Below are 12,262 nucleotides of genomic sequence, written 5' to 3'. Positions count from 1 at the left end.
GCTAGCGGACTGCTTGCGCGCACGCAGAAGCTTGGGGCGCGCTGAGCTCAGCACGCCCCAAGCTCCTGGTGTAGCGCAGCGATCCGCTAGCCCTGGGAGAGCCCCGCGGCTCTCCCAGGGCTAGCGGACTGCTTGCCGGCACGCAGAAGCTTGGGGCACGCTGAGCTCAGCACGCCCCAAGCTCCTGGTGTAGCGCAGCGCACCTGGGGGGGAAATAATTTTTTTTCCTTTATTTCCCCCCCAAAAAATCTAGGTGCGTCTTATGGGCCGGTGCGTCTTATGGGGCGAAAAATACGGTAAGTCATCAACAGGATCAGGTCTCACTTCTATGCATAGGACTGTGCTTTTAATCAACTAAGAGATTATATATATAATCCATATCCTACCCTTCTTCCTAAAATCCAGAGCAAGTAACATAAAGCAATTAACAAAGAAAACAATTAAAATCAATGTTCTGTTTTCCTGTAATCTGTCAGTGTCCTGAAACCCAGGCATCCTTCTACATCAAAAAGCAAAGAAACAGATCTTCATTTGGTGCCTAAAGCTAAACCATGCTGGTGCCAGTCAAGCCCCTAGGGTGGCTGCAAACCACAGAATTAGTGAAGGTCCTTTGGTGGGTAATAAACTCCAGGATGTCCTTTAAAGCTGGAACTACCAGCAGGGCCTTGAGATCTGTCAGTGTCCTGAAACCCAGGCATCCTTCTAGTAGATCTCAAGTCAGGGGAAGTTCAATATGTGGAGTGGAATTTCCTCAGACAGAGTTGATATCATGATCATTGATAGTAATATCAGGATCCACCCTGTCCCTCAAAAGATATATTGCATCTTGTAAATATATTTCGTCAGAATAAATTCCAGAGAACTCTATTGTGAGATGGATTCACGTAACTAAATAGTGCAGAATTTACCATAGGTTCTACCGAGGAGTGACTACTTTGAATACAATCATGAGCTCCCGCTGCTCGGTCCCTGCTCCTGCCAACCTAGCAGTTTGAAAGCACGTCAAAGTGGTCAAAGTGCAAGTAGATAAATAGGTACCGCTCCGGCGGGAAGGTAAACAGTGTTTTCATGTGCTGCTCTGGAAGCTGTACGCCGGCTCCCTCGGCCACTAAAGCGAGATGAGCACCGCAACCCCAGAGTCGTCCGCGACTGGACCTAACGGTCAGGGGTCCCTCTACCTTTACCTTACTCCTACAACTTTGGCCAGGAAAGGCAGCAGCAGTAATGTGGAATGTGCTTGTCCTCTACCACCATTCACTGTTTCAATGTGCTGTATTTTGAGGATCAATGGGTGAATGAGCTTATTGAGCTTAAGTCATCAAGCAGCTGGCTTTACATTATAAATCATTTTAAGAGAAAGAGATGAAAGTAAACTTCTCTTAGATTGAGAAATACGGGAACAGAACCAGGGATTCAGATTCAACTACTGTGATGTATTACGCTGAAACTGACCTGCCAACTATTTCTTAGTCTGCAATGGCCTAAGAATGCTCCCAGAAGTTGTGAAATAATGCTTCGCATATTTTGTATTAAAACATAGAACTATCTATTATTTGAACTGATACATTAGTGGATTTTCAATAAATTATGTTGTAGTAACTAAAGTACTGATGCTATAGACACATTAAGGACGGTTTCAGTGTATAGTGGTACCTCCGGTTGTGGACGGGATCTGTCCCAGTGGTCAGGTCAGATCCTGAGGTTTCCGCAACCTGAGGACTGCTTCTGCGCATGCTGAAACCCGGTCAAATACTTCCGGGTTTGCCGCTTTCACATCCTGAAGCTTACGTAACCAGAGGGGTTACGTAATCGGAGGTGCTACTATACTGAAAAGTACTACATTTCCTAGATTAAAAAGGGTGAAAGAATCTGGAAGGCAGGTCTTAATTTTGAAGCCAGGATAATACAAGTATTTCTATTCAGAGTGATATCCAACTCGTACACAGAGAAGTCCCACTGAAGTGAATGAATAAGTCCAGTGATCTTTGAGTATCACCCACCCTACTTAAAATCAATAACTAGATTGTTTTAAACAACATGAGAAAGATTTAGCAGGGTGGGAGGGGTAGGTAATTGCAAAGAGGAACTAAACTTTTGCCAGTGATACAGAAGTACAGGAGCAGAAGTGAAGCATGCATCATTAATTACAGCAATTCCTCATTTACCCACATTTGAGACACGCACAACTGCGCACATCATCGCAAACCAGGAAGTGGCAGGAATAGGGGCAAAAACAGTCCTAAAAGAGCGTATAAATGGCCAAATGGCACGGAAATAGCATCTAGCAATCCCAGGAGCCTTTGCAAATGCAATCCCGGGAGCCTTTGCACCAACCTTTGAGGCCTGTGGGGAGTTGGAGCTTGAGCAAGGAGGTTTGGAGGGAGCAACTGTGGAGGAGTTTGGTGGAGTTTTTATTTTCTGAATGGCTTTTCAAGAGTTTCCAGAGGTTCAGAGGGTGTTTGCAGCCTTTCACAATGGTGTTCCCAATATACGCAATTTTATTTAAACATGCAGTACATCGGAACATAAGCCCCACGTAAATGGGAAACTGCCTGTACAGTCATACCTCGGGATAAATACGCTTCAGGATAAGTATTTTTGGGTTGCGCTCCGCGGCGACCCAGACGTAACAGAGCGCATTACTTCCGAGTTTCGCCGCTCTTGCAGACGGTCAAAATGATGTCACACGCATGCGCGGAAGCGGCGAAAAGCGACCCGCACACACGGAGTTGCGTCTTACATTCTGTTCAGAATGAGAACGGGGCTCCGGAACGGATCCTGTTCACATCCCAAGGTACCACTGTATGTGTACATGCTTGCAGCATAAAATGTTTACTTTATATTTCCAGAATAAGAATAACACTATAAAAAAACTAACTTCAACAAATCAAAGATAAGCAATACTGGTAGATTTGGGGTATGTCTGCATGTGCAGACAATGACTGATTAATGTGCGTCCAAATGATGCACAATCGTGCACAGCGCCAAACCCAGAAGCAAATTGGAAACGTCACTAAACAAGTCACTAAAAGGGTGTGTAACAAAGGTGGAGTGGAACGTGCTTATACATGATGCGCTGAAACACAGGGGCCAAGAACAGACACCCCCCCCAGCACAAAATGGTCATCAACTGTACTTCTCTAAATTCCTGCTCAACTCCCAACATAAACTGTTTTCATTGTCCAGTACCTGAATTTATTCTGTGCACTTTTAAATGAAAAGGGGTATGTGTATCCCCTTTTATTTAATGTGTGGTGCATATTTAAAGTCACTTAATACAAATTACAGTATTTATCCCTTAATCAAATGCTACTTGTACGTAGTATATGAATTTTAAATGTATGATGTATGGATTTTAACCTACGTTAGAACCAGGAAAGGTAGCTATTCCAGAATAGTCAGTGCAGCACTTAAGGATATTGAAATAGCTGGAAAGAACTGAAGCCCAAACTCCTTTTACATTTGATTTTTACCTTATCCCCTTCACACATACCCCCCCCCAAAAAAAATAACCTGCCCTTTTCCCATTCCTCCTTGGTGGTAATTTTATATTCTATTCTTCCTCCTATAACAGATTCTCTCTCACACCCTTCCTTTCTATTCCTAATTTATTTTTATCTTTAAGGTTCTTAATAATAAATAACTTTTAATCTCACTTTTTAATGGCTTTCAACACCTCCAACACTTTGTTAGAAGAGATGTCCCCTCCTCCAACTGCTACCACTCCACCCCATGCACTCTTACTCAATATGCAAGGCGCTCCTGATGCTGGCACTGGTTCAACTAAAAGGCTATGGGGCACAGGAGGCAAGTGGGGAGGCCCCGGTCAGACTGAGGCACTGAGGGTCACCTAAAAGTGGCCCAAGGCCCACTGCACTAGAAAGTTATGGTCTCTCATTAGTGCATGAGGCAAAATAATTTCCTTCACTACTGGCAATGTAATATGCATTCTAAGGACTGGCTCAAAATTACTGCAACTCAACCTGCTAAGTTTATATGGATCAAAAATTGGGTAGAAGCATAGACCCTGGGGTATGATAGGGAATTTCAAGCATACATTCTAAAGTAGTCTGCCAGTATATATCACTTTACATGGTGTTAATTAAGCACCTTAAAGTTACGTAGAAGCATAGCATACCACTTCTATGATTCCTTTGTGTGCTGCAGGGGACTGCCATCACAAACTCTCAGAATACTTGTTGCAATCCACATATACCAAAGCAAGTTCCAAAAAGACAATTCTCTTGTCTCAATTTTACCTATGTTCTAAGGAACAGCATCCAGGCCATGGTAGGGTTTTGTAGTTAGTTGCTACTATGCCTCTCAGGTTCCCATTGAGCTTTACTGGACAAAGAAAAAAAAATGCAGACTGGGACTGTTTAGATGGAAACCTGCTTCTCATTACAGGCACTATGATAATCAGGGACCTGGGACAGTTATCTCTATCCCAATGTGTGCATTCCCCCCCCCCTATGCAGATTAATGGTTATTTGTCATTCATTCACTCTCTTTGGAAAGCGAGGGGTAACCAAATAGTATGGGAAACAGCCCTACTAGAAAAATTAACTAATAAACTGAAACTGACACGGGGACAAACAGAAGAAGATGCCTTCACCCCGGTATGGCTCCCCTTTATCACATACACAGTCCAACAGGACAGTGACAATAATCCACCAACAGCATACAAATCAATATGGCTAACCTGATCCAAAACACCCACCCACCTCACCCACCCACGAAAACAAAGATCACCACAGCCAATCACAAGCAAACAATCACACCCTAGGCCAACCCCAACCTCTCTCACCACCAAAGGAACACAAGTGAACAACACAAGCAACGCTGACACCAAACTCTACATACATTAAACATAATAGAAACACCGCCACCCGACCCCACCCCTATCCATCTTCCCTCTCTCCACCCCCCCTTTCTTTTTTCTTTTTTTATTTTCTTCTCCCCCTAATGCCTCAACAAATGAAACGGATTTGTAAAAATGTTACATGGAAAAAAAAATACGAGGCACTACACTTCTGTAAAACAAGAAAATCCTGAATAAAAAAAAAAGGAAAGCGAGGGGTAAAGTGTGGCACTTGGGTACAACCCTAAAGGGCAGGCAGTCTTCCAACCACCAACAACACTGGGTGGCCTGGTTACCACTAAAAGAGTCACCATGGGGGGAGCAATACTTTTCCTCCCCCATGTCGAAAGCATAGGCAGTATGTCTGATTATTCCAATCAGCCATAAACATTGAATTAGCTTATGAAATCCATCACTGCAAGATGTGATATTCTCTAGCTTTGATGGCTTTTTAAAAGGGTTAGACAAATTAATGGAGGATAAGTTTATCAAAGGTTATGTTCAAAGACTGTGTAATAGCAGCTGCAAAAACAGGGATGAGGAACCTGTGGCCCTTCAGATGTTGTTGGGATACCATCTCCCATCAGCTCAGGCCAACTTGGACAATGCTCAGGGATGATGAGAACTGTTGTCCAATGACATCAAGAGAGCGCCTGATTTGCCACTGCAATGCTAGAAAAATGGGAGTGGGCCATTTATTTGGTACTACGCTTGTGGGCTTCCCAGAAACATCTGGTTAGCTACCATTTGCAAAAAACTCAGTGGAATCTAGATCAACCCTTAGTCTGATTCAGCTGAATGTCTAATAAGTATTATAACCAGGAGTGAAGAAGGAAATGTGAAGCTTCTTTCCCCAGAACAACCACAAACAATTATTCTGGGTTGGTAGTGGGAAAATGTTACTGGAGGCTCCATCTGGAAAAACAGAAAGAAGGAACAGGTTTGGGAAAACAGGCCTGGCCATGCCTGGCTCTGCTGGAGACACTGACCTGAACAGTGGACAGAAGTGTATGGAAGGGATGGGAGTGGAGTTTGAGAAAGAACCAGAACTTTCCATTATTTTCACTCAGTATAAAGTGCTTTTGTTAGCAGCTCATGCTTTTTGGTGCTTGAACAGGTTAAGGAGGTGTGGTATAATTGATTTTATGTGGTCTTGCGCAGGAGTAGCCAAAATGATGGTCCCGATATGTTTTGGACTACAACGCATATCATCCTGCATACTAGCCATGCTGGCTGGGACTGAGGGCAAGTTACAGTCCACAATATCTGGAGGGCATCATGTTGCCTATCCCTGGTCTAGAAGATTTCATGCAAACAACTGCATTTTAAAATGTATTATTATTGGCTAGATGTTACTTAAAATAATATATTTATGTTTCTGAATAAACATTTTCTGATTAATTCTTTCTAGACACTGGCACAGCTAATATTAAAATAGTCATATTGTTTATCTTTCTCCCAACAACTGGAATCACGTGGGTAAAATGCGTAAGTCCCTTCCTGGAACCTAAAGTACAAGAGGATTTGAAACATAGTAAATAATTTATGCTTTTTCACATAGCTTAAGAGACGCTGGTTTGACCTTCTTAGCAGGAATTTTTCTTTCTCAAGCTTGAAGCCAGCATTATTTTATCATCTTGGTCGGATACTTTGGTCACATTTCATGATTTCTGCAGTTACATTTCTGTAGCTGAATTATCTCACAGCAACAAACTGTGCGTACACTGTGAAATTTTACTTTGGAAAGGTGTCATCAGAAGACATATTTCTTTCAAGTTATTAAAACTATTTGTTCCATTTTAACTTCTTTTTTAAAACACTTTTGAAAATACCACCCTCAACAGTGAACACTGTAGGACAGCAGCTATGGAAAATTCTTCCTGTGAGTTAAAAATCTGAGACTCAAGGTCACAAAAACAAAGTCACAACCAGTTCTCAAGCTTTAGAAACACCCACACATTAGATTAGGAAAACAGCAAGCTTGAAATATTCCATCTAGAGTTTAAAATAAGTATCTAAATTGTTTTTAAAAAACTTTATTGAGCTAAATCAGTGTGCTTAATAAACCTGACTATTTTCTAAAAAGTAAAGAAAAATACTTATTGGAATATTGGTGGGAAAATAGCATAATGCAAGAAACCATCCTTATCCGAAACAAAAAATTTTGTCTGGAAAATTGAAAAATGTAACTCAGAAAAGTGCACAGAAAATGTGCAGTAAGAGAGCCTTTTTTGCTTCTCTAAGTTCTCTGTTGCTATTTGTATGTGTAACTTTTATGAGGATATTCAGTAAAATTATTTGGTTAGTTAAGGATACAGCTTATTATTTATAGGAATATCTGTAGTTCTAGAAACTGCAGACATTTATTTAAAAGTATCTCGCTGCAACCAATGCATACACATTATTCATATAATATGCAACACTGAAGAATGTTCAATAACTTGTCTATTCTGAACACGTGCTGTACTTTGAAGCAGATCGATATGAGGAGGGGGCAGGATAGAGCTGGTTTTTTAAACACTTGTCAGTGCAGAAAACACCAAGGGTTTCCCGTTTGTTTTCTTACTCCCACCCCTCACTTTCAGATTACACACACCTCTCACTTTCATCCTCTGAGAAAGAAAAGAGGCTACAACTGCAGCAGCCCTGGGTACCACCAAGCCCTGGCTGACTGCAGGACTGCAGTCCTGGCACAGCACAGTCCACTCCCTGCCGTCCGGCCATAGGGTGGGGTCTTTTCTCACACCAATCCATACGTACACACAAAAGGAAAACCAAGAGGGGAGGCTGCCTTAACTCGCTCCCCCCCCCACCACCGCAATACCTTGCGCACAGGAGCCTAAACTAGGCGAGATGCAAAACAGCCAAATACAATAGGGCGCCCCCAAAAGCGCCCAGGGAAGAGGGCATGAGGTGATCTGCGGGGGGGGGGGCGACGCGAGGCCGCGCTCTTGGGGGGCCTGGGGGCTCCCCGAAGCGCCTCGGCGACTACTCATCCGCCCTTCGCCTGCGCCAAATACTTTTTTTTGGCCGCCCTCTGACAGACAAAGGGAAGAGAGGAGTTTATTACTGCGGAGGTGCCGGTTGCGCAGTTCCCCGCCTCAGGAGAGCCGAGCCGAGCGGGCGCCACGCCCCACCCCGCCAAACTTCACCCCTTTTTGGGGGGGTGGAAGAGGACGCGGACGGGGGGGAGCGAAGGGGAGGCAGGTGCCCGCCAGCCCCTTCGCAGGTGCTTAGACGCCCCCCGAAAGTTTGAGTTGACTGAGGCGGAGCGGCCTCAAAACACACACACCCCGCCCCCCCCCCTAGCGCTCTCCCAGGCGCGCAGCATGGCACCGAGGCTCGTACCTTGGCGGGATCCTCCGGCTGCTCCGGCTCGGCCCCCGCCGCCGCCGCCGTGGGCGCTTCTCCCGCAGGGCTGCTGGGCTGGGACTCCTCTGCTGCAGTGGCCCCGTCCTGCGGGCTCCGCTGCTCCGCAGAGCTGCCGGCTCCCATGGCTTCGCTCTCTTCGGTGCGCGGCTGCTTCGCGACGCCGGTCTCTCACCTCCGCTGCCCAGACCCGACGCTTCCCGCCCAGGAATGATAAAAGAGAGGAGAGCAATAATGAAGCTGTCCAGGCAGCTGCGCCTCAGTCTCGGCCGCTCAGCAGAGCGCTCAAGCAGCGACTGAAGGAAACCAGTAGCTTTCTGCAAACTCCTTTAGAGAGCTGGGGGGGAGGAAAGAACAAGCTCCTCTCTGGTCCTCCCGCCCGCCTCTCCCTCCTGCTCCATCACATGAGCAGAGCCTCGGACACGCCTTGCAGCATCAAACCTGGACTCGAGAAGGGGCGGGGGAAAAGAAAGAGAGAGAGACAACATCCCGCCACCTCTGACCAAGGTGGCTGACCACCCGCCTGGCCTTCTTCGCCCCCTCCCCGCCACAGAGATAGTTCTTTGACTTTTCTAAGTGCCCCTTCTAAGGAAGAGTCGCCTCCCGCTCTCGCCATCGCGCTAGATTAATGGGCCTTAATTCCATTACCGAGAGAGCTGGAGGGAAAGTGGCTCTGCAGATTATTACGTCTCCGTGACCTTCAGCTGACGAGGCATTTTTGATGTGCTCCCCACCTCCCACCCCAGCAAAGGCAGGCGGCCGTGCCTACTGTAGTACTCGAAGCATAAATCACCAGGGACTAGAATTACCAAACGTCCCTTATTTCAACACTTCCCATGCAGCAAAACACAGGGAAAAAATGGGAGTAGATCAAAGGTGGCCAATTTCTATTTCTGCAAGTGTTCCATGCAGAGGCGTACCGAGGCTTCTTTGTGCTGTTGGCAAGGAGCTGCATCAGTGTCGCCGCCGCCCTTGTCTCTTGAACCCTTGGCCGGTCACCTAAGGAGGGAGCTGAGGCGCCCAGAGGAGCCTGTGTGCCCTACCTGGCACACAGGTAGGCGGGCTCCAAGCCAGAGTAGAGAGACATTATTTTTGTGTGTCCCTGGGCCCGTGCCATTGGCGGCCAACTCGAACGGCAGTATAACACTACAGAAGAGACTGGCAGACCTGCAGGCCTGACTCCTATCTAGGCCCACAAGCCTGGTTTTCATGTTGATGTGAAGGTACCCTGTTCTGTGCTATCTATGTGATAGTCTACTGCTGGCTAGTGACTTGTCTAATTCTTCTGGGTTTTTTTTGGGGGGTGGGTGGGTGCAAAGTGGTATAGCATTAGATCTGCTAGATTTGCCAGTAAAATAATTGCCATTAACCAGTAGCATTGCAAAGCCATGGAGACAGGCCTAATCTGAATCACTAGGATCGTATTTTGATGTTTGGAGATTTCCCAGAGATCGACAAGAAAAGTGCAGTTGCTGAAATGTAATAAAATATTGATGGCTTTTTATTTCTTCATAAGATGTACTAAATTGGCAATGACTGAGCTGTCTTTCAACAAAATTGAAAACAGATATTTTGTTTACTTTGAGTTATTTTTAAAAGTCCTAGCACTTTATATCCTGCAATCCAATACATGTGTATATGGGTGTAAGATGTACTGAATTCAATGGGACCTACTTTTGAGTAGACATGCATAGGATTACATTGTAAATATGTCACACATAGTTTTCCCCAAAGAATACTGAGAACTGTAGTTTCTTTCTCATGGAGCTATAATTCCCAAGACCCTTAACAAACTACAGTTCCCAGGATTCTGGGATATAATAGTTGGATTTTCTCATAGCATATAGAACAGTTTACCTTTCTTTTGACATTATTAAAGTGATAGCAATATCTGCCACTCACCCATTTTTACTAAAATGTATTTGGTCAGGGTTTTGTTTTCCAATGAAAGACTGCAGTCACAGGGCACTCCCAGCATTAGACAAAGAGAGGTGGTCACCTCAGTTGGCAGATACCAGAGACAGAGAGTGGTGGCAAAATGTTGGAGGACAAAGCTGTGCCCTTCTCTCGTTTTCTTCCCCTTGTTGTAAGAAAATACTGATTTATATATATATGAGACTGTAGAATTCCTATAACACCCTAAGCAGGAGCTATTGAGTGTTGCCACCCTCAGCGTCCCTGGATCCCCTAAGCAAGTCTGTTCCCCTTCAGTGTGATGGGAGATGCTGTACTACTGAAGTAAAGTTCACTCAACTTCCGAAGGAAAATGGAAAGGGGGGCACCATCTCCTTTGTCTGAGGGAGTAATCTCAGCCCAAGGTGAAATGCTTTGCTAGGTGTGGGGTTGCAGCTCACACAGTGTGTTATTCACATGCACTGATGCTAATAGTTACCTGCTCAAAGCCATGCAATAGTCATGACTAGACTAGACTGAGGAAGTGGTTATACAGTTACTGTATTTATTATGTAAGGAATCTGAACCTTATAATGTATTTGTTCAAAGATGAGCCTGCAACTCTAAGCACATATGGAATAAAGTCCATTGATATTAGGGGTTTACTATCCTGAAAGTATGATTAAGTGAAAATGTAAAATATATGTGCATTGGTATATTTGTAAAAATCCATAGTTAAAGGTGCAATTTCACTTACAGCTTTGCAGTGGAACCTATCTAATTTCCCCCCCAACATATTTTTCTTCCACCAAATTTCAAAAGGTATTTACAGAGTTTTGTTAGTTCTCCTAATATCTGATTAGTGAGGTTTTGTTCAGTGTAAAGCTGACAAAAAAGAAGCCAACAAAGCAAGGCTTCAACCCCTAATGCTGCATCAGAATAAATACAGATTTCTTTTCATGCAAAACAGGTCCTTTATGCTATTTCCAATAGCTCAGGTTAAGTTACAGTGGTGAACAAAACAGAACAAGGAACATAGGATTGTGTGTCCTGATACTGAATTAATTCAGCTTCCTTTCCCATGGTGCAGTAGTTGGCTTAATACAAGTACCTAACAAATTCATAATTGCTGTTTAAGTAAAATTTCAGCACAAATACTTGACTCACTGATAAACGTTTAAAGCATTTTAAACTATATTTAAAACTATATATTAATAGTACAGTTTTTTTAATCCTTATGGTTATTTACTTTGGGTTAATCCCATTCCTTTTTTTCCTACATCTACCGGTAAACCTCAGAGTCATTTCAACATTTATTTCTGCAGTTGTTTGTAAGACCAAACGTTCATTGTTCCAAGGTAATCATTTCAACTAATACATTTTTTACTATCAGCTTCCCACCACTCTTCACACTGTAAGAGCTAATACAGTTCCTCAGGATAGGAAATTATTATTGTACCATTATGAAGAGGATACAGGGTGGGTTGCCATGATTTAGTGTTAAAACAGTTATTTATTGGATAACTGATATGCCGTCTTAATCCTATTTGGAAGCAAGTTCCAGCAAAACAAAGTAAAAGTATTTAGAATCAGGGGTTAATGGGCAGTATTTTTATTCTGTGTCTTACTCAAAACAACATGTTAAATAATTGAGGCAGTTAGAACAGGATAGTGAATTATTGATATTATTTTTTTAAATGGAGGAGAATATGTGTCAGGTTTTCTTTAAAATCTTTGTAATGTCTAATCCTTCAGTACTCATGTATGCTATACTTTTGTTTTCACCAATCTTTGATTCACAGACTTCTTTTTTCATGGGCTATCCCACCTTACATGCATTTCTGTTAGTAGTACTTTATCCTTGAGTCCCTTTCTTTATTAACTTCCTATTTTCTTTGTGCACTAATAATGACTTTCAAAAGGTGAGAGAACAACACCATTTATAACATAAGTAATTGACTGTGTACCAACCTGGCACCTTCCAAACATATCCTAGGAACTGCAAAGCATTCGGGTCCCTGATTATGTCTCATTTTCAGTTGTGTTTGCAAGAATGTAATTATGTGTTAAAAATGAGTTTGTTTTCCTGTGATGTTCCCAACACATAACAGTACCTGAATAGCTGATAAGAGTTGTAAC

The 12,262-nt window shown here is 43.6% G+C and overlaps 1 protein-coding gene and 1 long non-coding RNA gene across 3 annotated transcripts in view; one reads left to right on the top strand and one right to left on the bottom strand.

Moving 5' to 3' along the window:
• AKAP12 (A-kinase anchoring protein 12) overlaps positions 1-8,495 on the bottom strand; it is a 60,138-nt gene extending 51,643 nt beyond the window's left edge. For both annotated transcript variants that reach the window (XM_081187176.1, XM_081187177.1), the window contains exon 1: positions 8,210-8,495. In XM_081187176.1, coding sequence (XP_081043302.1) covers positions 8,210-8,356 — 147 coding nt within the window. In that variant the 5' untranslated portion in view covers positions 8,357-8,495. The remainder of the gene's footprint in view (positions 1-8,209) is intronic.
• Positions 8,496-8,650: 155 nt separating this feature from the next.
• Positions 8,651-12,262, top strand: part of LOC308583368 — a 34,161-nt gene continuing 30,549 nt past the window's right edge. Inside the window, exon 1 of the long non-coding RNA XR_014006182.1 lies at positions 8,651-9,453. This is a non-coding gene — a long non-coding RNA (uncharacterized lncRNA). The remainder of the gene's footprint in view (positions 9,454-12,262) is intronic.

Source organism: Podarcis bocagei (assembly GCF_964188305.1).
Source record: "Podarcis bocagei genome assembly, chromosome: 3".
NCBI lineage: Eukaryota > Metazoa > Chordata > Lepidosauria > Squamata > Lacertidae > Podarcis > Podarcis bocagei.
Note: the sequence above shows the minus strand (reverse complement) of the source record. Positions and strands in the feature narration are given on the sequence as shown.